General features: G+C 37.1%; 2 protein-coding genes across 2 annotated transcripts in view; one reads left to right on the forward strand and one right to left on the reverse strand.

Moving 5' to 3' along the window:
- Nucleotides 1-291: 291 nt before the first annotated feature.
- LOC123878976 (transcription initiation factor TFIID subunit 2-like) overlaps nucleotides 292-25,740 on the reverse strand; it is a 29,346-nt gene continuing 3,897 nt past the window's right edge. Inside the window, exons 7-27 of the mRNA XM_045926389.1 lie at nucleotides 25,369-25,638; nucleotides 24,579-24,719; nucleotides 23,755-24,035; nucleotides 23,074-23,313; nucleotides 22,379-22,628; nucleotides 21,962-22,124; nucleotides 21,056-21,225; nucleotides 20,464-20,677; nucleotides 19,675-19,876; nucleotides 18,563-18,827; nucleotides 17,523-17,684; nucleotides 17,127-17,255; nucleotides 9,714-9,783; nucleotides 8,705-8,898; nucleotides 7,750-7,798; nucleotides 7,522-7,609; nucleotides 6,134-6,305; nucleotides 3,057-3,308; nucleotides 2,327-2,557; nucleotides 1,084-1,245; nucleotides 292-616 (exon numbers count right to left, since the gene is read on the reverse strand). Of these exons, the coding sequence (XP_045782345.1) occupies nucleotides 545-616; nucleotides 1,084-1,245; nucleotides 2,327-2,557; nucleotides 3,057-3,308; nucleotides 6,134-6,305; nucleotides 7,522-7,609; nucleotides 7,750-7,798; nucleotides 8,705-8,898; nucleotides 9,714-9,783; nucleotides 17,127-17,255; nucleotides 17,523-17,684; nucleotides 18,563-18,827; nucleotides 19,675-19,876; nucleotides 20,464-20,677; nucleotides 21,056-21,225; nucleotides 21,962-22,124; nucleotides 22,379-22,628; nucleotides 23,074-23,313; nucleotides 23,755-24,035; nucleotides 24,579-24,719; nucleotides 25,369-25,638 (3,777 nt within the window). The 3' untranslated portion in view covers nucleotides 292-544. The remainder of the gene's footprint in view (nucleotides 617-1,083; nucleotides 1,246-2,326; nucleotides 2,558-3,056; nucleotides 3,309-6,133; nucleotides 6,306-7,521; nucleotides 7,610-7,749; nucleotides 7,799-8,704; nucleotides 8,899-9,713; nucleotides 9,784-17,126; nucleotides 17,256-17,522; nucleotides 17,685-18,562; nucleotides 18,828-19,674; nucleotides 19,877-20,463; nucleotides 20,678-21,055; nucleotides 21,226-21,961; nucleotides 22,125-22,378; nucleotides 22,629-23,073; nucleotides 23,314-23,754; nucleotides 24,036-24,578; nucleotides 24,720-25,368; nucleotides 25,639-25,740) is intronic.
- LOC123878980 lies at nucleotides 3,342-5,475 on the forward strand. Its single transcript, XM_045926404.1, has one exon. It carries the CDS (start codon nucleotides 3,638-3,640, stop codon nucleotides 5,453-5,455), a length of 1,818 nt encoding a protein of 605 aa, XP_045782360.1. The 5' UTR covers nucleotides 3,342-3,637; the 3' UTR covers nucleotides 5,456-5,475.

Raw genomic sequence — 25,740 nt, forward strand, 5'->3', positions numbered from 1 at the left:
ACCCGCGTTATCTCGCATCAAGTTAGCGCGGGGGCTGTGCGGGTGTGCGGGGCGTCCCCACCCCGATTGTCATGTCGACCTGTCGTGAATTATACATACCTGAATGTATTCGTATGATTTTATAATAAACTAGCCGATGCCCGCGACTTCGCCCGCGCGGATTTAGGTTTTTCAAAATCCCGTGGGAACTCTTCGATTTTCCGGGATAAAAAGTAGCCTATGTGCTAATCCAGGATATTATCTATCTCCATTCTGAATTTCAGCCAAATCCGTCCAGTAGTTTTTGCGTGAAGGAGTAACAAACATACACACACACACACACACACACACATACACATTCAAACTTTCGCCTTTATAATATTTAATAAATACATAACAAAATTAGTCCTAATTATAATGTATAATATTACAAACGCAAATCACTAAGTTTATAAAATGAAACACACTATTACCACTACCTACTTTAAATTAGCCGATGTAGGCAAATTGTGTCGTTGCAAGTAAATAATATAGTGCAAGAATATTACAGTAAGAATAACCTCTTTTAATTCATTTTATAGTAGAAAAAAATAAGGCATAAAACTAATCCAATAAATAATACAACGATGGCAAGCACCTGTAAAAGAAAACTGTGTATCAATATCGCAACACAATAGTACTTACCAATACTAGCGTATAAAAGGCTGATGTTACATGAGAATTCTCAAGTAGGTTTCTTTAATAATTTATGATACCTAGGTAGGTAGTACTGAATTTAATTCTTCCCATGAAAAAAGACGCTTATAAGTACAAAAAAAAAACGTAAAAAAAAGCTAGGATATGGGACGCCCTTCCGGCGTTAGTTTTCCCTTCCACCTATAATATGGGTACCTCACAGAAATCCATAGTCTTTCAAATCTGTGGGGTACCTTCAAGACAAGAGTGAATAGGCAACTTTTAGGCAAGCGCGCTCCATCTTAGGCTGCATCATCACTTGCTAGCAGGTCTGATTGCAGCCAAGCGCCAGTCTATATAATAATAATAAAAAAACAAACAACAACAAAACAAAGAAATGATTAAATTATTACTATTATTTATACCAACCTTATTTTGCCATTGCCGATTTCGTACACACTGGTCATAAGGCATTGTCGTAAAGGTTACAGAATTATAAAGAGGAACCCAGAAATCCGGCAGTAACCAGTATAGGAAATCGTCCACAGATTTACGCAGCCGATACGATGGTCGAGTTACAAGATCACGCATCTAGAATAAAAGAAACAAAATTTTCATATTAAAAAACGGAACTTATTGAAAGGTTTCGTAGTCATCTACTATATTTTCACTTTTGATAAACCCTTTAATCGATAAAATAAAATTAATATTGGTCGAGTTACAAGATCACGCATCTAGAATAAAAGAAACAAAATTTTCATATTAAAAAACGGAACTTATGGAAAGGTTTCGTAGTCATCTACTATATTTTCACAAACAAAATCAGTATAGGTAGATGTACTAGTAACGATGTAAAACTGAATGCATAAGAAAGCACTTTAAAATTTCGTTACAGAAAATTTGGTGAAGATTTGATGAATATTTTCTGAAGTAGAGGACGGAACTCCTCAACGCAAATCGTACGCGATCAGTATAACAGCTTAGTAAAAAGTAGACTCAACATAACCGTAATATCATACTAATATTATAAATGCGAAAATGCGTTGATTAGTTTGTATGTTTGTCCTTCCTTCAGGCCCTAACTAAGCAACCAATTGACTTGATTTTTGGCATAGAGATAGCTGAAAGGACGGAGAGTAACATAGGCTACTTTTTATCGAGCAGGATCGGATCGCGAGCGAGCCGATCCTGCTCGGAGGCGGAGACATCAGGGCGGCGTTCTGATCAACTGATCAACGTCCTGATTCCTCTATTGAATAGTCCCTGGCGCTAGGACTTCGAGGTCGCGAGTGGCTAGAGTATGGCCCAAGCCTGCGACCCTGAGAAGTCGGTAGCTTACCGTGGCACAAGCTGCCATGCCTGCATGAGGGCAGGGAAGTGCATCGCTCAGGAGGAGCCAAATGGGCGTCGCACGAGAGAGGCACCGGCGCACGTTCGTCAGAGTTCCCGGAGCCTCTCAATATGTGCTGAGGAGGGCCACCGAGGGGGTTTTAGTGGGTACAAATCCCACATAACCCGAGTGAGTATCTTATGAAGATTTCCCCCTCGAAAAAAAAAAAAAGGCTACTTTTTATACCGGAAAATCAAATAGTTTCTACGAGATTTTTAAAAACCTAGATCTACGCAGACAAAGTTGCAGGCATCAGCCAGTAGAAAATAAACCAATAAGTACCTCGATGTAATTGTACATAGCCAGATCACTGATCGCAAAAGCATCACGCCATCTGACATTTGAGAACTCTTCTAGAACGCTCGTAACATCATCATTATACTTCTGGAAGAGCCGGTCCAATTCAGTGCAGTCTTCGAAGCCGGCATTCATCCCTTGACCGTAGAAAGGAACTACTGCGTGAGCTGCATCGCCAATCAGAAGGGCCTTGTCGCTGACGTGGTAAGGACGGCACTAAAAAGGGCAAAAATAAAAGAAAGTTATATAAGAAAAGAAGGAGAAAGAAGGAGCCATAAAAAGAGAAGAGACGTATGAAAAGAGTAGCCACGAAGAGACGTAAAAAAAGAAAAGAATGAATATTAATAAAATAAAAAACGTGGCTATGAAAAATTTGTTATCCCCTCCTTCGAATTGAAATCCGTTAATATTAGTTTTAATAAAAAAGCCAATGTGAACATCTTGTGAATCTTATAATGTAGCAGTGTTTTTTAAAATACAAACTGAAAAAGTTTGAGGTATTAAGTAATTCAATAAATGATATATTAAATATATTTTTAACTAATTTATTAGTTCATTCTTACTATGAAACTATAAAATATAATATAACTTTGAATAAGTAGTTATTTAAAGTAGGCACTTTGTATCAAATATCAACAGCAATAATAAGTATTTTCTGCGGTTTTATGGCTTATTATCCATAACCATCTACAAATCAGAATGTTCGATTGTCTACCTTTATGGCAACCAATGCTGATGGTGACCCACTGAAGAAGTCATCAATTAATTTCTTCTCTCCTATAAGCGGTATCGAATCTTGGAAATATTTTTTGAAGAAATCTAAAAGCTTCTCTTCGGAGTCAATATTCTTGAAATTTTTAAATGGCATAAACAGCGTCACAGTCCACGAACAATCTTGATTTGGTAGTGCAATCATCATAAAATTTCCTCTTGGCCAGATATGCAAATAATTTGGCGGCATCTGAAACTAAAGAAATAAAGACGCATGAAAAACTTGTTAAAACTAGAAACATGAAAAAAAATTGGATTTATAAATTATTTCGTCCATAGACTAACATTTAGAAAACATTACAATTGTGGCTAGTTGAAGAAAACTCATTAATCACAAGTTACGTTATCACATTTTTAGATATGCATAATTCATCATTCCGACGACATCATATATCATGGAAAATTGGACATCAGAACTGAATAAGTGGCTGTTATTAAAGTCAATACCTACCACATTGGGTATAAATACGACAAAATCAGTAGTTTGTTAAGTTACTAAACCACTAGATACTGCCCGGTGTGAATATGCAGTTTCTACAAAGATATTTTACATTTTGTGTTGCATTACATACAGTAATCGTACAAACAGGATCAAACATGTTAATGACACCTATAAATAATAACCAAGTAGAAGAATATCAAATATCTGCAATGAGTTGTATTGTTAATTTGACAAAGAAATTTATCCCTTGCGGGGCATTAATGACATTAGTCGATACAACGAATCAAATCGATCCACTAATTAAATCATTGAGTGTTAGCGATTGTTATACTTTTATTTTAAGATCGATTCACAGGCACTGGCGGATGCTACCAACAGAAGCCTACATTATTTCTAGTTCAAATGTTGATCAGCTGAGATCGAGTTTAAATGAACTAACAAAAGAAGTTGGATGGAATCCAAGAGCCACCGTCTTCTTAACTATACACGAGTTAGAGAAAGAAGAAATTACTGAAATATTCGAATTGCTTTTAACGCATAATGTATTTGACGTTCTCTTTATAAAAGAGGATAAAAACGGGGTTTCAAAGGTTTATAACTATTTTCCATATGATAACCAAAAATGTGGCCAAGTAACCGACGACATTATTAAAGAAGAAGATTGTAATTACGTAGAAACTATTGAGAAGAACTCAAAAACTTTGGAGAGCAAATATCAAAACTGCACTATAGTGGTCGCTGCAAGTGAAGACTTAGTTAATTTTATTTTTAAAACTAACAGCGAGTTTTCATATTTAGGAAGAAAAATAGAAGGTATTGAGCAGCGTTTGCTAAAAAATATTGCAAAATTAGAAAACTTAAGTATAAAATATATTTTACTAGGAACAGACATGCAGTATGGAATAGTTTTACCAAATCATACCATTACCGGCGTGTTGAGCTATTTACAAAACAATACTGTCTCTATAGCGGGAGGCGGGTTTTTTTTAATATGGAATCGAGTAGAATTGTTTGATTTTATTTGGGGCTACAACTTTGCAAATTTATATTTATTCACGCCAGTATTTGGCGAGGAAAATTGGAAAAAAGTTTTTCAAGAGTTCAGTGGCACTACATGGATGTTGATAGTTTTATCATTCTTCTTTACTACGACTGTAGTTACTGTTGTACGCAAATGTTTATTGCATAAAGAAGATGATAAGTTACTAATAGTGATTAAAATGTGGGGATATATTTACGGGCGTCCAGACCTTGGTTTATTTCAAGTAAAGAAAATGCGTATCATTATCATAATTTGGATTTTGTTTACATATTTTATCTCGAGTTTTTACAATACGGCATATTATAGTCTGTTAACAAGAAAACATGATCCAATTTTACGTGAGGGTCCGGTTAACCTGCAATCTTTGCCATATCTGCCTTGTTTAACTGATGTTACTCGTATATTCTTCAAATATAATTTTAATGAGACTTTGCCTGGAAAAGAAAATGAAAATTGTCGAGATCCAAAAATCGCCTTGGACTTGGTGGCAAATAGCGGTAAATACTACGCCATTGATATGGATTACGGTTACAAATTAAGAGAATACAGGTATTTAGATGAAGATGGCAATCCTAAACTTCAGAAATCGAAGTATACAAGTGATATGCCTGTAACCTTGTACACAAATCGGGGCTTTCCTCTCCTCCGAAAATTTCAGAGATATGCTGCTTATCATTTTGAGTCTGGTATTTTTCAGAAACACCTAGAGGAAATATATCATAGCAATAAAATATTTCACAAACATCACAAGTCCAAATACAGAAATTCTCGTCTAAGCGACTATAAGGTCGAGTTTTACATTTTGTACCTCGGCTACTTCATTTCATCTGTATGTTTTATTATTGAAATCAATAAATGAACCAGGTACTAGGTATTATTAAATTAGATTAATTAGTATTTTGTGCGTAGTAGTTCTAATAAACTCTTGATCTATGCAGCGTATTCCTTATTGCTGAATGAGTATGAACCCTTGCAATAATGGTAGAGGTTTTCTTGAGGTAACAATACGATGGGCTCCCAGGATCTTCCGAATACGACTCAACTAAGAGTTCAATAACAGTACGATTTCGATTCTTACTAAAGCAAGTAAGCCGGCTGCGAGGCAAGAAGTCAAGTGTTTTCATTGAAGCGAAGCGGGGCGGAGTGAAGCTGAGTAGAGCTGAGCTGAGCTGAGCAGACTGGAACTGCATTAAGCCGTGTTCCGATCAGTTAAAGTCCACCCTACCCGCCGCGCCACACCGTCTCACTAACCTCCGCTTCGTGCCCTACTTTTGGCATCACAGCCTGCTCGACTCCGTTCTGTCTGGCTCGGAGCCGCGTGTTCAAATTGCAATTATAAAAGTGATTTATGCAGATTTCCGAAATCGACCTGCAGTGTGCCAATGTGTAGGTATTGTATACGCAACGCTAATTTTGATGAATGTAGCCGACGGTATTTGCGGACTGCATTGCCGACAGCTGACCGACTTTTGCGTTTTCATATAAGTGTCCTACAAGTCGGCACTAACCAAACGCATTGAGCCTTTAGAATACTCACATCGCCATCTTCACCGGCCGGTATGCAAAGCTCCAAATAGCCATGCTCTATGTATTGCTGGCTGAAGTTAAACAGAGGCTGCTTCATCATTTCCTTGCGCACAGTGGAAAATGCACCATCGGCACCAATGATCAAGTCTGCACTCACTTGCAGCGACTCTTTTGTGTCCATTCTAAAAACAAAATTCAATTTAATAACAAAAATCGGCCAACTGCAAGTCGGACTCGAAAAGGAAGGGTTCCGTACAAGTAGGTAGGTACAAGAAATAACACTTTAATTTTTTTTTTTCAATTTCATGGTGGTACTTTTGAAATTTTTTGTATTTGTTGTTATATTGGCAATAGAAATACACATTCTGTAAAAATTTCAGGCCTGTATCTACCAGTAGCTCCCTATAATGGTTCATGAGAAACAGCCCGCTGACAGAGACGGACGGACGGACGTGCGGACGGAAAGCGGAGTCTTAGTAATAGAGTCCCGTTGGCATCCTTCGGGTACGGACCCTTAAAAATGAAAAATATTACTTAAATACTAATAAGTAAGTACATTATAAGTATAGGTTGTTACGGCTATACTCACGTATTTAGTCGATGTAAGCCCGACTATAAAATATATAGAATAGTTAAGTACATCATAGTCATATGAGTTATGAGTCCAAAAACCCGTCGTTGTAATATTATGAGAGTTACAGCACGAGTACATACGTTTCTTTCGATATTGTTATTCGTTTAGTACTATAGGGTACTGTTTTCGTTTTATTTGTGTAAATATTAAATCGTGAACTTTGACAAATTCAGATATCTACGGCAGTCGTTACAGTCTACATTCGTTGATAGGTACTTATTTATATAATGCATTCCAATAATACATAGTAGGTATTCAACTGATAAACTTTATCAGTAGACATAAATGGACCAATGCATTGTTTAAAACCAACGACTTCTATGTACCTACCACACACTAGATGGGCCATTCTGAATAAAAACAATTGCGGGATGCTACTTACTTTTCCTTATAACTCCTTATAACTAATTGATGGCCAGTGATGGATAATTTTAATAGCTTCGTAAACACAATTTTTCATCCATTTTTGTTCGGAATGACCTATCTAGGGCTTGTACACAAAACTACGATGCGACGTCGCATCGCAAAAACCTGCGAGCTCGCATTTCGCGTCGCGTCGCAAGTACTAGCCAATTGATTCGCATCAAATTCGAAGGAACGGTCACCTTATCGTGGAAGAGAGACGCCTTGCCACACGAAATCGCATCGCAGCAATTCGTGTAGCAACTTTCTGCGTTGCGAATTCGCATCGCGTCGCATCGCAGTTTTGTATACAGTCCCCTAATCCGAAGCACATAGAGGTCGTTGTTTAGGTAGGTACTTACTTTATAAATGTCAATGATCCATCCTTAAAGTTCGACTTGATCAACTTATGATTGAAATGCCTCTCAACATTTTCAAAGTTTTCTGATTCTGTAAAAAGCGATGCTTCATTTAAAATTGTGTATTACTTATACTTGCCTTGTACTAAGCCATTCTATTATAAATAAATAATTTGTGAGTTGTAAATTACCCTATTATTAGGAAAGCTGTAATGAGATAAATTTACTTACCTTTCAACAGGATATTGTTAAGATAATTTCTTCCCACAGAATAAATGCACTGAAAATAATAAACAATCATTTTTATAAAATAAAACAATCGTACTTATTTCATACAGCCTTCCAATAACAATTTCATCATATGAGAGGGTTTTGTAAAACCTTCAAGTGCTAAAAAGCTCTAATACATATTATACAATACAAGGAATCACAAAGTTTGCAATATTGTGCATTGTGGAGTCCAGAGGATGCTCCGGTGTCGGAGTGAAACGCCATTACGTGTCTTCCAGATAAGTTGGATGGTGTTGTATGTTGCTTACTTTTCCTGCTTCTTTAGCAGTGGTAGGGTTGGCGGTGCATATCGCACGATACACATTGTAACATCTGTTTTGGCTGTTGTAGTTCCTTGTAGGTATATCATGGACTTCTGCAAAGTAACGCCTGCATCTATCCAACTTTTCTTTCTTTATCTACCTACTTCGTGATTAGTCAGTGTCCATGTAAGCCTGCAGGGTATTGCGCTTTTACCTATATTCTTTTTATATTGATCTATCTATTTCACTTCGCTATTTTTTACCCCCGACCAAAAAAGAGGGGTATTATAAGTTTGACATGTGTATCTGTGTATCTGTCTGTGGCATTGTAGCTCTTAAACTTAATTACCGACCAAAACCGATTTTAATTTAGTTTTTTTAATCCAAGAAAATCAGTTCAGCCGGTTTGAAAGTTATCAGCTCTTTTCTAGTTACTGTAACCTTCACTTGTCGAGAGTGTTTTAAATTTTTAATTTACACTTGTTTGCTATAGGCCTATCTGAATATCAGAATTTGTCTTATCACCCGACTGCGGCGAAGCCCAAAGGAGGGTTATGGTTTGACTTGTATTTTTAATCATTTACTTCAGTTAACGTGCCTAGCAATTACGGTTTTGAATACGCGCCTACCTACATAGAAAGTGGTTACCAAACCTGGTTAGTTCTACCATCGTAGGGCATCGCATACGTGGAACCATCAGGGCGATGGATCATCCTCGCTCGCATGGGAATGCCATGATGGTTGATCATGTGGTCTTCGAGACCCACATCTTTGAGTGCTCGTCGACCACGTATGGACAGCGCCAAATTAATCGACCGCCCCCTGGCTAGAGGTGTTTTTCTTATATCTGTCATGACAAAATAGAAAATTAAAGCCAATTATACTACGCCCGAAAGCTGTGATAGCCTAGTTATTCGGAGGTCGGGGGATAGATGCGGCATGGAACTCTAACTTTTCGGAATTTAGTTACCTACATACCTATGTGCGTTTTAGCAACAAGTGAGGATTACAAGTGAAGGAAAACATCGTGAGGAAACCTGCATACCTGAGAGTTCTTCATAATGTTCTCAAATCTGCGTGAAGTCTGCCAATCCGCACTGTGCCAGCGTGGTAGACTATGGCCAAACTCCATCTCATTCTGAGAGGACATCTGTGCTCTGTAGTGAACCGGCGATGAGTTGTTGATGATACTAGGTACGCCTCTGCAGCTGACTTTCACGCCGCCGCCGGGCACCCCAATCGCACACAACGCATTGTTTCGCATTGAACACACCTTACAGACAGCGCTGCTTGCATCTTTAGCGGATCTTGTGCCTCAAACTATTATAAAATTGACTCTGATCAAGTGAATTAGACCGGAAGGAGAAACGTTCCTAGACAACCATCCCGTTGGTCCGACGACATCACCAAGCTTGCGGTAAAATCTAGGCTCGCCCAACACCGAGTGGAATGGCGTGCACGTGAGTAGGTCTATGCCCAACAATGGATTATTAAGGGATAAGAAAGAAGAAGAACTGACTTAGATATATGTAAGGTATTTGGGCTTAGGCTTGTGTCATCGAGTGTGTTCGTGTTTGTATGTGTGCATGTGCCAGGGTGTGTGTGTGGTGTGGGTGCCTACGAGTATGTGTGTTTGTGGTGTTAGTATTCCATCGAACTCACCTTCACGGTACTCGTAGAGTGAGACCCGATGCCCTCTTTTGGCTAAGTAGAGTGCTTCGAGAGATCCCACCTGAAAAAAAATATCCCAAACTAAACTAAAAGAACAAAAACATAAGCGGGTATTTCTTCGGAATAGAGTTCTTCATGTGATTCCTCTGGCATAAAAATTTTGACACTTTTGACCAGGAAGTACATCATTGCATGAAGTTAGGGGTAACAGAAAAACATAATATTATGGCCAAAAAGTTACACTATTCATTACCAGAGAAATCGGATATGGAAGAGGAATCAGATTAATGTACGTATTTCTAGTAAGGTAAGTAGGTATATAGTTAAGTACTTAGGTAAGGTACTAAGTTGATAAATAATTCCTGGGAGTGTTTGACCTGTTATCATCACCTTATTACAGTTCAAACTATCGTATTGTATTTATTTCTAAAATGATTTTCGAAATGAAACGAAAATGCCTACCTACCTACGACTTCTTCAAATCTAAATATCATATAAATCATAAAGTAATGAATAGTGATTAAAAGGTACCACTATTCATTGCTTGGTCAGTAGATAGATAATATGTACCTACCTACCTAATACCTACTTAGTTTTTAAGAATTAAAATTGTCTACTAACAAATTGATCCCTAGTTGCTCTAAATAACGATCTATTTATTATTTAGTTTCTAACTCTATGGTAATTTATAATCAAGTGTCGGTATGGTTGGGAGTAGTTTGGCCGGTCACTGGTATTCTGGTATAAAAGTTGCATAATATTATTTAACACAGTCTTGAAATAAACATTTTTAAAATAACTTTTAACCTGTTTATGAAATCGTGTTTACCATTTTGTTTGTGCTCTGGTGCTGTCCAGATAAAGTCTGACCGCACATTAGCTGCCATAATCTGAGTGACTAGGTACCTACTTATTAGATTTTTAAATAAGTAGGTACATAATTGACATTTGGCTCCCCTCACAAAGCGCGTAGTAGACGTAGACTCTAAAAAGTTGCTCAAACTAGTAGATATAGTAGTTGTTTGAGATTGGAGCCTAAATTACTTTTCATCGATGATCTATCGGCAAATGAGGGTTTGACAGTTTGTGTATAGGAAATCTGTCAATACGTTAAAATTCCTCAGATGAAAGTTATTTGACGATTGAAAAATCGGCCCTAAGCCGTTGATTTTCCTACTATTTTCTATCGCCTGAACAACCAGATGTAGCTTCTGGAACAGATCGTTCATTCAAGAACTATAGACAGTCGCCTAAGCTATGTCGATTTAGCTAACATAATTTGCTTTATGCTATTTGTATAGCTCAAGCGATATAAGTCAGTGTGCGGTCAACCTATGAACTATGAACCTATGAAGGTAAGATTTTTGTCACACCGTGAACCAGTTGCATTGTTTCTTTTTTCAAAAGAGGTATGTAGTTACTTATGGATTTATAAGAATATTTTGTCCTAGATAAAAGAGATCTATTAATTTCGTACGTATTTGATGTAGGTAACTACCTAAGCAAAGATATTATATATATTTTTCCATAGAAACAAAAGATCTATTTATTTCGTATTATTTAAAAAATGTACCTATAAGTTGAATAAGTAGGTTTAAAAATTATAAACGAGAATTTTGCATATTTTACTATCTACCTGCTTTGGATTGGAGTCAATCTTTGTCAAATAAAAATACATCGATGCACATAAGGTCTGTGCGATGCACAGAAATTATGGAACGTAGGTAAGTAATTATTTTCTAACCAATAAGGAATAGGGGTTTAAAAATTTTGAAATATTATTATAAAGTAAATAAAAAAAAATACTTACAAGTCCACCACCAACAATGGCGATATTCAACTTCTTTTTTGCAGTTCCGTTCTGTTTCGACATCTTCCCATTAAAGTCGTCGCAGGTTATTATAAACAAATGCACCTTTTTATGTTCAATGGGTAGGTATCTTCTCTCTTCTTACTTGTATTCGTACCAAACCAACGTCAAGTCCTTACGATGTATCTTCAGTAACTGAACAGGACCATTCTTCTATACGGTGCGCGTCCTCCGACAACAACTTACTATACCTACCTAATCTACAAGTCGATATTAATTATTTTACTTAGTAGATATCGAATTGTGGTGTAATGATCATTGTTTTGTCATAAATAATATTAGACGCTTACTAGATATTAATCGCGATTTCGCCCGCGTTTAAATTTTATTTTACCCGAATAACGTAGATTGGTACAGGTAACTTGAGTCAAAAGTCCCCATTAGAAATTCAGTAGAATTGTATTAGATAATGTCTTAGTTATTAAAAACTATATCCCATTTAAATCAAAACCTTCATAGTTAGGTACCTACCTAAGTACGATACAATAGTGACGCTATAAAAAATAAATATTTATTTACCTAGAGAGGAACGTGATATTTTTTACCTCGCCATCAAGAATCTACTTTTAGGTGTTATGTTACCTTCTTGTTGTTAGCTTCTAGGTATTTAACGAGGTTAAAGGTATCGGATTACATACCTACCTATATGTACGGTGCGGACGAGCGTTAGCTAATTAAATATTGAAAACAAAAGTCTAAAAAGGCGGCCTCAAAATAGGTTGGCCGTTTGAAAATGCTGGCACACACAAATTTTTTGGAAAATTTCAGTAAATACGTACTCATACGTATAACGATTCCTAGTATGTTACGTTTAAAAAGGTCTAAAATAAATATAATACTTCCAGTTCCTACCGTGGTAACTTAAATGAGATGCAACTGATAAACCTACATGATAACTCAAAGATTCACCGTGAAACCACGTGAAACTGTGCCCAAATCTTCAAATAGATGCAACTGAACATTACAAACAAAACCGAACCCATTAACCCTATTAGCTGCACAAATTACGACTGAATAGTCTTCAATTGAATTATGGTAATCATAGGTACCTACCTACCATCACTAAAAATACGATGGAATTTGCTGGAAGTCTGATCTAATATCTAGCTATCATTGTATAATAATGATAGCTAGATATTAGATCTAATATATTATTAGATACTAATATATGTATTACTAATCCAACCACGACGAAGTAAAGGAATCAGGAAGAACCGCCGACCTCCGTATAAAAAGGCGGACGTCCTAACCACTGGGCTATCACAGCAAAATATTAGATATCTTTTAAATATTTTTATGTGTATTCTATACCTACCTACTTACAAGTTACATGGCAAATTTTCCGGCAATATTATTCTAATAAAATAATAAACAACAAATTGCAGATTGGAAAAATGAAAGAAAGTTAATTTATTCATGACTAGCCGATGCCCGCGACTTCGCCCGCGTGGATTTAGGTTTGAAATCCCGTGGGAACTCTTTGATTTTCCGGGATAAAAAGTAGCCTATGTGCTAATCCAGGATATTATCTATCTCCATTCCAAATTTCAGCCAAATCCGTCCAGTAGTTTTTGCGTGAAGGAGTAACAAACATACACACACACACATACAAACTTTCGCCTTTATAATATTAGTGTAATGTAATTAGTGTAATCTTTTAAATATTTTTATGTGTATTCTATACCTACTTACAAGTTACATGGCAAGTTTTCAGGCAATATTATTCTAATAAAATAATAAACAACAAATTGCGGATTGGAAAAATGAAAGAAAGCTAATTTATTCATGATTGCGACTTAGATACGTTCCTACATAGTTATTTATCAATGAGATTAGTATTTTACCTACCTACTACCTATTTCCGCGTTATTCTAAGTTGAGTGCATACCTCAGTACTTAATTAATGGGTACTCACAAGCTGCGTGAACCTGTCTTACCAATACAAAATGTGCAATCAATTTGCATACACATTAAGTCTTACAAGACGGAAATTATGTATCAAAATGTGAAGGATTTTCAAAATTTTAGTTGTATAGCCACACACACAGAATATATTAATACTTATTAAATTCCAAAAACGAGATTTGCAAAAAATGGCAAATCAATTTGCATTAATTTAAGTAAGTACCTACCTATGTAAAACATTTCATTAAAAAATTGATGAGTGCTGACAATTAGTGAGTGCAAACAGTTATGATTTTGATTATCTAATTACTAAGTTTAGTAAAATGTTTCGATCAAATCAAATCGAAGTAGAATAATTGTTTGAATTTAAATACAATGGAATTTATAATTTAATTAATCACTTAGTAAGAAATTATTGATCAATAACAAAATGAACTTATCAATGTAGTTAACTTATTGCATTAAGTACCTATAATAATAATTATCACGAAGACTATAATAATAATAAAGACTTTATTTACAAGACCAGGTTTTGGTTTTATAATAAAAGGAAGGTAAAATATGTACTTAAAAAAAAGCTCATATCCACGACTTCGTTCGCGTCGATTTAGATTTTAGATTTCTTAAAATACCGTATAGTTCAGTCAATTTGCAAATTGCCCTCCGAAAAAAGACCTACCGTAATTTGACATAATGAATCGTTAGGGGGGCATGTCAAGAGGTCACAGGAAAAAAAAAAGGTCGCGCTGATTGCTGATTTTGAGAAATTCAAAAATGAATAAAAAAAAATTGAAATGCTTTTTTCTTGGAAACTATTGGTTTAAGGAAAAAGTTTTTTAAATAAAAAATGTAGAGGGCATTGCGAACTATATTTTTTGTCATTAAAGTGACGTCATCCGACTTGAAATACAAAGAGGACGCTAATGGATCAAAAAAGTGTTTCAACGCTATTTTCGATAGGAAAAAATGATTTTTTTATAATAATGTAAATTGGAAAGTTGTTCGTCACAAAATTAGCTACAACTTTTATTTAAACAAAATTTTTATAAAACTTACCGTTTTCGAGCTGGAACTTGTCGAAGTGTACAAATTGTACATTATGTACCGTGCCGTTGCACAGTTCTCATGCCATTCAGTTTTTATCTTTTTTTAATTCAAATGAAATAGCAGTAATTGTTTTCTTACTTTTTTATCAAAAAATTTGAACTTTTGCTTAACAAAAATTTGAACTTAGGTGAATTTATCTATGTTTTGCATCACGTTTATTTCTTTCTTTTGAAACAAACACATTTATTCGACAATTTTGTTTTTTTCATTTAGTTAACTAAAAGTTTCAGTTAAATAAAATAAATTTCATATAATCTCAAGTGAAGTTTTTAGTTAAGTTATAGATCATTGGAGGATAGTTATAGATTATGGAAGCAATAAAAGTAACTGAACATTTTATTTCAGTATTTCATTTTATTATAATCATAGCAACGTTGCTCATTATTTTGTCGTACCTCGAGAACGGTAAGTTTTATAAAAATTTTGTTTAAATAAAAGTTGTAGCTAATTTTGTGACAAACAACTTTCCAATTTACATTATTATAAAAAAATCATTTTTTCCTATCGAAAATAGCGTTGAAACACTTTTTTGATCCATTGGCGCCCTCTACTTTTTGTATTTCAAGTCAGATGACGTCACTCCAATGACAAAAAATGTAGTTCGCAATGCCCTCTACATTTTTATTTAAAAAACTTTTTCCTAAAACCAATATTTTCCAAGAAAAAAGCATTTCAAAATTTTTTAATTCATTTTTTGAATTTCTCAAAATCAGCAATCAGCGCGACCTTTTTATTTTTCCTGTGACCTCTTGACATGCCCCCCTAACGATACATTATGTCAAATTACGGTAGGTATTTTTTCGGAGGGCATCTAATTATTCCTTACATATTTACTGAACTAGTAGTATAGTAGGTATCTTTGATTTTTCGAGATAAAAAATATCCTATATCCCGGCGACGGACATAATAATATTATTCTGTGCCAATTTCGTCAATACCTGTTCAGTGATTGAGCCATGAAAGGCAACAGACAGACAGACGCACTTTCGCATACTTAATTATAATATTAGTACTTATCGAATTGCACTAAAAAACTTATTATAGGTAGGTACCTAGTGATGCCACCGCGTAAGTTTCGGTTTTTTATAAATCCCGTTCAAACTCTGATTTTCCAGGACGGGAAGTATCGGGATATAAGCTATCTCTGTATCCGTTAGTATTAGAATCGGCCAAACGGATTGGCCGTGAAAAGCTACCAGACAGACAGACAAACAATTTCGCATTTGCAACGTTAGTATGGGTATAATAGATATTAATAAAACAATGGAAATAAAATATAAACTTTATATTATCGTTTGATGCTTAAAAATTAATTACACAGTACATTATTTTAATAATTTATTTCACTTAAAAACTCATATTCGAGGGCATGGACGTGATATCCTCTGAGGGACTTTGGCTGGAGCTAAAGGAGCTCAATGTCTCCCGCGTCTCCTCTTTGATCTTCAAGTGTTCTGTGGTCGAGGGAGGCCGGGGCGGGAGTGACTTCTCCTTATCTTTGTGCTCTTTGGATTTGTCTTTGCTACTGTGTTTGTGTTTGTGCTTGTGTTTGTGTTTTTTCTTGTCCTTTTTCTTTTTTTTTGCCTGAATAAAAAAAAACGGTTTAAATAATAACATAGCTTTTCTTCCACAGGCACGAAAACCAACTTGGTGGAAGCAACATAGTTTGACAGGTACAGTGGGACAATCGCAATCACCTCTGCTTGGCGGGCAAGACAGCAATATTTGAATAATAATTCAATCTTATAAAATGAGGAGATCCTTAGGCGAACTAGGGTTGCGAAGCTAAAGTGGTCAAGACACATAGTTCAAAGTTGGGGTCCCAAAGTGCTAGAATGGCGACCTCCCAACTAACTAGGTGAACAAACGATATCAAATACGGAGCCGCTGGATTCAGGCGGCGCAAGATCGTAACGTACCTATGTCTCACAACTCAAACAGCTGAATCTGAATACTTGAGATTATATAGTTTCTGACAGGTTGACATGGCAATCGGGGTATGAGGCGAAAGGACGCTCCGCACACCCGCACGTCACCGAGTTAGTGCGGAGGGGTGTGCGGGTGTGCGGGGCGACCCACCCCGATTGCCATCTCGACCTGTTGCGTGGTTTTCTCCATAATGAAGACCCCATTAAGAAAGAATTTTCGAAAATTCCACCCGAGTGAAGCCAATACTGATCAACTACATAGTTAGAAATAGGACAAGAAATCTTATGCCGGAAGTTTCTATGTCAGATACGACGACGTTATCTAAATATTTAAAAAGAAAAGATTCCCTCACTGTTTCATCAAATGTACGAAGCAAAGGCAGGTCTGCTAGTTACTTATAGGTGAAAGAGAGCCTCAAATATTGCCTCGATAGCTCAACGGTTGAGGAGCGGACTGAATTCCGAATGGTCAAATCCCAACTATTGCACTATTGTCGTACCAACTCCTGGCACAAGCTTAGCGCTTAATTGGAAGGGAAAGGGGAGTACTAGTCATGATTAGCATGGCTAATATTCTTTTATAAGTATTCTCACCTTAGGAGCTCCCAGGTCGTCCTGGTCGTGCCTGAACATGCCCGGCTCGAAGCCGACCGGGCCCGAGGAGCCGGGTATGCCGGGCAGCTGCACCGCGTTATCCGATATGAACTCGCGTTTTGAGTCATCCTACGAAACGACATATTATTTTTATGTATTTAAATTATTCGGATATTCAAATCTTGAACACCATATTTTTTTACTGATCGACTGACGCATCAAATCCCACTAATATTGTAAAGGCGAAAGTGCGTGCGTGCGTGCGTGCGTATGCGTGTGTCGTAATAAGTCACGGGTATCATTCATGTAGTATACACATATCAACTCCTCTCCGCTTCGGACAAAACACAGCCTAAACTAGACGCTTTGGTTGTTTTAATATAGGAATCTACTTACACTATAGACTCTGATAGGCATGTCATGGACAGTGGTGACGTCAACATTGTTGTCCTCTTCCTTGATGCTGGAGATCGGTACGGGCAGGTTGTCTTCCTTGGGTACTTCTGGTTTAGGCACCGATTCTAACGGGCCTATGTCTACTTCGTTCTTCACTGGTATCTGTAACGACTATTTTAGTAACTAGTTGCACAAAACTAAAATAATACCTTACAGGTTTAAAGGCTCAGGGTGTCTGTGCACTGATTCATATTTAATTCATTTACGTGATTCGTAAAAATACGATTCGAAGTGACACTCACTGTGTACACTCATTCGTGTTTTTACAATTCGTATTTTGATTGATCTGTCAAAATACGAATCAAATGAGTGCAGATGCGTACATACAGTTTGTATGGTGGTCGCTTTGAATCGTATTTTTCTGTAAACGATTACGAATTGAATACCAATGAGTACACAAACGTCTTCACTTTGCAAAGACGTTTAAACAAGTAGCGACTCTTGTTACGACACAATACTGTGTAATTCAACTCGCACAGAACTGCGGTCTAAAAATCAAACTCGTCTCTTTCTATCCCATGAATTTTATATTGTCTTAAGTTGGTACACTATGGAAGAAACCTTTCCGCAAACTCTAACAACAATTGCTCAAAATTTCAAATGTATCAACGACTAGCTTTAGTTCACGACTGAATCACAACAAAGATAGATTGCCTTAACCAATCAGTATTCTGCATCTTCGCTCAGCTTCATTAGACATAAGACAATGGTACTGATTTTGAGTGCAACTAAATTTTAAAGTATTCGCATCCTCTTTTTACTAATGTAATATGAAAAGGACAGACACAGTTTGACAGTTTTGAATTTAATTGAGAGCTGTCAAACCTCGTGACTTTATCTGTCAGTCGCGAGCCATATTGTTTCAATTTGTAGCGTGCACTTAAATTTAGAGTTTTTAAATGTTCCGTCCTTTTTTAGCAATATTAGTGAAAGACAACAGAATCGGCGCCAGTAAATAATTAAATATTGGCAATACATACTAATTCATCTATCTCTTGCTTGATAACCGGTTTCGCTTCCAATTCCCGTTCTCGTTCCCTCTTCTCTCTGTCCCTTTCCACTCTTTCCCTTTCTCTTTCTAACCTCTCCCTTTCCTTGCTATGCATCTGTTTCATCATCGCCTGGATCTCTGGTAGAGGCACGCATAGCGGTCTTTTCAGACCGTATAAAGTATAATACAAATCTACGAGATCGCATCTGAGTCTTGCGTCATTCGATAATTGGCTGTTCATATTATTCCACAGTCTGTAAACAATGTTTTATGTTAATTTGATTAAATTATTACTAGTTTATTAGCATATTGGTCGTTTAACTTAATCTAGGTCAAGTATGACTATCATACAAATGTAGTATATGATATGATGTGAATGACACCTTTATGATAATGGTGGTAACTATTATATTTGTTTAACGGAAACAATTTTTTTGTAATTTAAAATCAAAAGTGAAAGTTTTCTTTCTTTCTTTTTTTTTAAAGAATATTAGCCATGTTAAATGACTAATATTCCCCTTTCCTCTCCAACTAAGCGTCAGGCTTGTGCTAGGAGTAGGTACGACAATAGTGCAACGGGCGGGGTTTGAACCGTCGACCTTTCGGTTTTCAGTTTGAATGTTGGTTACCGCTTCACGCCACAATAACTGAGCCAATTTGGCTGAAATTAGTATTGCAGGTAACTAATGCCCTGAATTATTGTTAATCATGAAGTAGAGGTAATGCAGAAGGGAATTCTCAGACATACAAACTGCAACGACCAACTACCTATGAACCTCCTGTATCCAACCTTATTGTCATTAAAGTGTGATCTAAGGAGGCGTCGATACGAATAATCGAGCCAAATAGTGATATAATATGCGCAATTCACTACTCTGCACAAAATTTTGGAACCCTCAAAAATAAATGTCTATTAAGCTTTTTTCATGGATAATTTTTATCTTTGTTGCACCTATTCTACCCCCTTTACAACCTCTCGCACTGCCAAGGGTCACTGGTAGAGATTTCTTATAGAGATAAGTGCTTCCCTGTCCACTTTTTCTTTCTTTTTCTCTGTACTTTCTAGTACAAAAAAATCTTTTATCCCAGCTACCAACTTACCTATGAACAACAGCCTCTGTATCCAATCTATGCCTTTGTGCTCGTTCGAAGGGTGGCATGGAAACCATTAATCGAGCCAACCCGTGCCTTACTCCTGGGTCTGGGTCATTCTCTACCGCTGTCAGCAAAGAAGACAAGTCTTCCGGTTTGCCGTCGACGCGTACAAAGTCCACGAGGCACTCGAATGCCGCCAGTCTTACATCTGGAAACAAGCTAGGGGTTTGTAATCAAAAAAAAGTAGGTAAAGCGTAAAATACAACCTTGGCCTTTATGGTTTTTTGAATTCCATATGATAAAATTTATTTTATAATTCATAAATTTTGAGAACTCACTCGCTATTTTAGCTCCTAAATCCAAAATGTAGATGAGAAAGAAGGCCAGATTTTTCGAAATTCCACGGAAAGGGGAATGAAAGGGATTTATATTTTCGACCAGCGCAGCCGCGTGTTGTCGCTAGTAATAAATATTTTGATTGACGAATGAATAACCAAAGAAAATCAGTCGAATGTGAGACGGACTTGCACATGAAGGGGTCCGTACTATCGTACCCGAAATAACACTCTTTAATTTTTTTAACTTACATGGCAGCCATTTTGAAATTTTAATTATTTGCTCTTATAAAGGCAATAGTAATACACATTCTGTGAAAATTTCAAGTCTCTACCTATTACGGTTGACGAGATACAGCGCACTGACACACGGACGAACGGACGGACAGCGGAGGCTTAGTAGTAGGGTCCCGTTGGCATCCGTCGGGTACGGAACTTTAAAAAAGAACTGTTGTCTCACCAATATACTGGCCATACTGCGCATACGCTCTGAACACAGTGGGTATACTGGGCAGGTGTCCACACTGCTGCAGCCGTCGGATGGCGCGCAAGCAACTCACTGTCACGGTGTTCTTGTAGCAAGGGAGGACTTTCTCCAGGTTCAGTACGCGCGTTATCTCCTCGAGCACTAGCTTAGTGTCCGCCGATAAGGAATCAGCTGTTATTGGAGCACCCTAAAAATAAAGGTTAATCAACATAATTAACTACTACTATTACCTCTGTCAAAAATAAATTATTTCTCAGTGATTATTATTATTAAATAAAGGGCCTTCCAAAATGCGTAAAATACACGTCCTTTGTTAGTTTTGACCGTTTTATCTATTAAACTAAAAAAGCGCGTCACATTATTGTGACGTCACATGCCAGTATTCCAAAGAAGCGTGTGTTTTGACGTTTGATAAAAAGATACTGATTTGACTAGTCAAAGTTGAAAGCTACCGTTGAAGCTAGCTTTCATCTGTATAAAGCACATCATTTTACCATTTAAAATAAATATTATAAAGATGTGGTGTTTTTCCTGAACTACTGATATATTATTGTATTTTACTCACCGGCTGTAATACTGATATAACAGGCGTGATAGTGGCAGCCAAAGCATCTACAAGAGACGCCTTGTAGTAGTTGTCAGAGAAGTGGTTCTTTGAGTTGTCATTATACTTGAACAGGTCTAGAAGGAATCTGACCACTTCTGGCGGACAAATGCCGTGTATGTTCCTTAAGCCTAAACAAATAAATCACCACGATAATTAAAATGAATTAGCTTTGACAAGGAGTAAGAATATTTTTGAATTTTCTCTATTTCGTATTTTTGGAAACATTTTCTCACGCCTTAGCTTCGCCCGCGAGAACTACATCTCACTGATTTTTACTTAATCAATAAATAGTTTTTGCGCAATACCTCGCAATACGCACATTTTTACATATTCAGTAGTGTAATACCTAAAGTACAGGAGGAAAGGATAGATATAGAAAAACAAATTAAAAACAAATCAGTACAAAATAATATACGTGAAGAAAAGCAGTCATCGGCATTAGGTTAATATCTGCTTACCTATCCGTTAGAACGATATTCTTGCTTACTTTTTCATCACGTTGCACATTGGATTGAAATTCAGCTAGATATACTTGGTAGCTTGTGCCCTTAAATATCATAGGTTACTTTTTATCCCAGAAAATCAAAGAGTATCCATGGGATTTTTTTAAATTTAAATCCACGCGAACGAAGCGCGGGCATTATCTAATCTCTACTTACCCCTATTATAAATTTGAAAGTATTGGTTTGTCATTCAATCACGGTGCAACGGACCAACCGATTTATGTGATTTTTAACATTGTTATAGTTAAAGACCTGGAGAGTTACATAGGCTACTGGAAAATAAAAGAGTACCCACGGGATTTAAAAAAAACTTAAATCCACGCGGATGAAGTGCCGGCATCATCTAAGTATAAAACCTTACCAGCCATGGCGACAGGAATGGTCTTCTGCAAGAAGTAATGCTGCAGGTTGTCGAAGTTGTTCTGCTTGATGATGTGCGGCGCGGCGAAAGAGCCGAACATTTTGCGGAATATCGTCAGCATGGCCGGCGGGCCCGCCCATGAACTTATCATGGCGTTTGCCACCTAAATAGTCACACTAGTTTTATAAAGGTGCAAGTTTGTTTGTGTGTGTATATGTGCGTGTGTGTGTGTGTGTATATGTGTGTGTGTGTATGTTTATTACTTTTTCACGAAAAAAACTACTGGTTTTGGCTAAAATTTGGAATGGAAGTAGATTATACCTTGGATTAACACATAGGCTACTTTTTTGCGTACACTGTACTAGCCACATGGATGATGGAATGTTAAATGGAATGTCATAGTATTGTTAAACATACCTTTGTCAAACAATGTGCTGCTCTGCACCTAATCTTGTAGTACGTTTGCTCATTCTCTATGGTATCAGTCAAGGCCTTCCTCGTAGCAGGCTCGGGATAGTTATGTAGCGCGTCTATGGCTTCACTCTGCGCTGTGACGTCACGCTCGTGACGTAGTTGGTATTGCCACTGGTAGTCCGGCTGGGATATCACTGTACTCCGTAACAGGGACATCTCTGGGTCCAAACGGATCCATAGTACTGGAGAATCGCTGATAAGAGACAGTTTATGAATTTAAAGGAAGATACAGTAGTTACCTATTAAATAATTTGTGAATTAAACGTTTTTAATCCATTAAGTTTTTAAACGACATTTTTCAATCTTTGAGATAGAAAAGTAAATATTTTGTGTATACAAATAGAATGAAGCTGTACAACCAGTAAGTACTTTCTGGCCTCTGAACACCTCGCGAGTGGCATCTAGTGAATAAAAAAAATAAAAATAAATAAATGGAGAACAGATAGATATGAAATAATATGTCCCTATAGTGCATACATTTTGAGAACGCACTCGCCACTTTGTTCTATGTCTCAACTTTCAAGTCAAAAATACGATTTTAGTCCTCAATCTAAGGATAAACCTTACTTTTGACATGACACAGCAAATATGGCGAAGTTGGTTCTCAAAATATATTATACATATTTATTTCTACTTACTCCATAGCAGAAAGGTCCATATCCACTTCTTCCCCAGTACACAGAGGGATCTTTTTCTTCTTATTCCTCCTACTCTTACTGTGGCACGTGATGTCCGCTTTTACCACTGTGTTCTCGATCTGCAGCGTGTGTTTGAAGGTGCCGTCTAACTCCTGAAGCTGCACCAATAGCGGCCCCACATACTTCCTGATGCCACGCTCGTGGACGCAGTCTTGACGTATCTCCAGTTCTATTGTATTTCTGTTGGAAACATTTTAGTCATATCCGTAATCTGTACTACAAAAGGAAAAACTGTCAAAAAACTGTGTAAAAAAGGGTCTAGAAACTTGAAATTTTGAAAAACGCAAATTCCTGAAAAGCCGGCAACGCATCGGCGGTACCTCTGGTGCTGCAATTGTTCATGTGCGGTAGTAATTACTTAACATCAGGTGACCGACCTGCTCGTTTGCTCGCTACTATTTAAAAAAACGGTACAAATAATACAGTAAAGTTTCAAAAGTTTTCTTAGTTTTTTGCTTGTCCCGTAAAATTTTATTTGGCTAGCTCCTCGATTATAAACTCCCAAATTGACTCAGTCGCGCTGGGATCTCCCGATTATAAATACACTGAACCATTGAAAACGTCGTAATATGTACAATAATATAGAGAAAAGAAATAAGCCGACAAACCAATTCCACCAACCTTTTTCTATTAAACACAGACGTCAGTTGAAACTTCGCATGCCCCCCTGTCCGTACCCACTGGTCAACGAACACCGCCATGTCCTTTCCCGTCACAGTGAATATGGCTTTGACGAACAAATTGGTAGAAAGCAACAGTTGGCCCCAGAACCCGCTACCAATCTTGGTATTTGCAGCATTGGTGGCTAAGGAAAGCTGCTTGTTGAATACTTGAAGGAGTAACTCTTGCCCAATCCTCTGTTCTAACATTCGAAGTACTAGATGAGACTTCTTCCGCATTATCTGGTAAAAAAATCTTATTATCTATTACCGCATATATGTAGTTTGAGTAGCGGGATTGCGTGATTTCCCTTGTTTAATTTTTTCAGCACATTCTAAACGTTTTTCCACCTAAACGCGGTGCTCTGACGTAGACTGACGTAGTAGCTCTGAAGAGTAATTTTTGCCAAAACCTCCTGTTTCGTTATTACTTTAGATGTGATTTTAATTTAAGGCTCAATTTCAATTCAATTCCAGTCACAAAAATAACAATATTCTTCTTTTACACTTCAAACTAGCGACCACCCGAGTCGCTCTCGTAATTTCGAAAAATACAGCGTTTTTCGTTGTCTACATTATAAAGGGAATCTCTGTGCAAAATTTCAGCTTTCTAGCTTCAAGGGCATTCTAGCAAAGGGACAAGGGCAAGGGACTGAGCATTGATGGGTTAGTGAGTGAGTAAGAACTATCCTTTTAAACCAACTTCAAAAAAGTAGGAGATTCTCAACTCGTTGGAATCTTTTTTTTTCATGTTAGAGTACACCTACTCATATATAACAAGCTCACCTCAATGTACCTCGGCGACATAGTGCGTACGTTCCGTACAGGGAAATAGAAAACGTCCTTAGGCTCGACGCGAGCGCCGCTGGCCGGGGGCTGCCACGGGTCTAGCACTATCCCACCATATTGCTCTTCGTAACCTACTACCTAGAAAATTTGATTATACTTAGATATGATATAGATTATAGAGATAATTTGATATACGATTTAAGTCATCATCATCATCATAAGCCTGTGGACGTCCACTGTTGGACATAGGCCTTCCCTATAGAGTACCACCACACCCAGTCCTCCAGCCTTCCTCATCCAGCCACTTCCCGCCAGCCGCTATATATCGTCGGTCCATCGTGCCGGAGGGCGTCCAACACTACGCTTGCTTAAGCGCGGTCTCCACTCAAGGACTTTCCGGCTCCAACGGCCGTCGCCTCTACGACAGGCATGGCCTGCGCACTGCCACTTCAGCTTGCTAATAGTACGATATAGATTTGAGTATTCATCAAAAATGGATAAACCATCGACATGACTTATGGGATTTATCACACAAATAGAACTTAAAGCAAAATAGAAAAGTTTTGAATTCAATAACATTTTTTTACTTTTTCAAAGTGCTTTGAAATCGCCAAGTGAATTGTCGTTGTATAAAAATTTGCATTTTTCTTCAGAAATAAATCTCATAATGAAATTCTTAACACTAAACCGTTTTGAAAAGAAATAACAAATACAGCTGAGATAAATATAACCACCATGAATCTGAAGAAATATAGGATGACTTTAAGAAAGAAGAAATATTGCTTACTTCTTGCAATTCTTGGTGTACCCAATACCTATACTCATTATTCCCAAAACATTTCTTAGAGTACAATCCACATAAATACTCCGGTATTCCTTTGGCCAACCACAAGTCTGACCAGTTTTGCATGGTTATGAAACAGCCAAAGAACTGTTCAGCCACTGCTTGGGCCATGGCCTTTCTGCTTATGTATGTTTGGTCGATGATAGCAATGGAATGAAGCAGGTGGGTGCTTAGTATTGACATTGTCGTGTATGCTGTTGCGTCGTCTTCCGTCTGAAATTAATAATAAAAGCATTGCAAAAGTTTTGAAAGGAAGAAGAGAAGGCTTAGTTTATTTTGTTCAAAATAATTTAAATAATGTTGTATCTGTCAAGA

The sequence above is a fragment of the Maniola jurtina genome, chromosome 3 (genome assembly GCF_905333055.1).
Source record: "Maniola jurtina chromosome 3, ilManJurt1.1, whole genome shotgun sequence".
Classification (NCBI taxonomy): Eukaryota; Metazoa; Arthropoda; class Insecta; order Lepidoptera; family Nymphalidae; genus Maniola; species Maniola jurtina.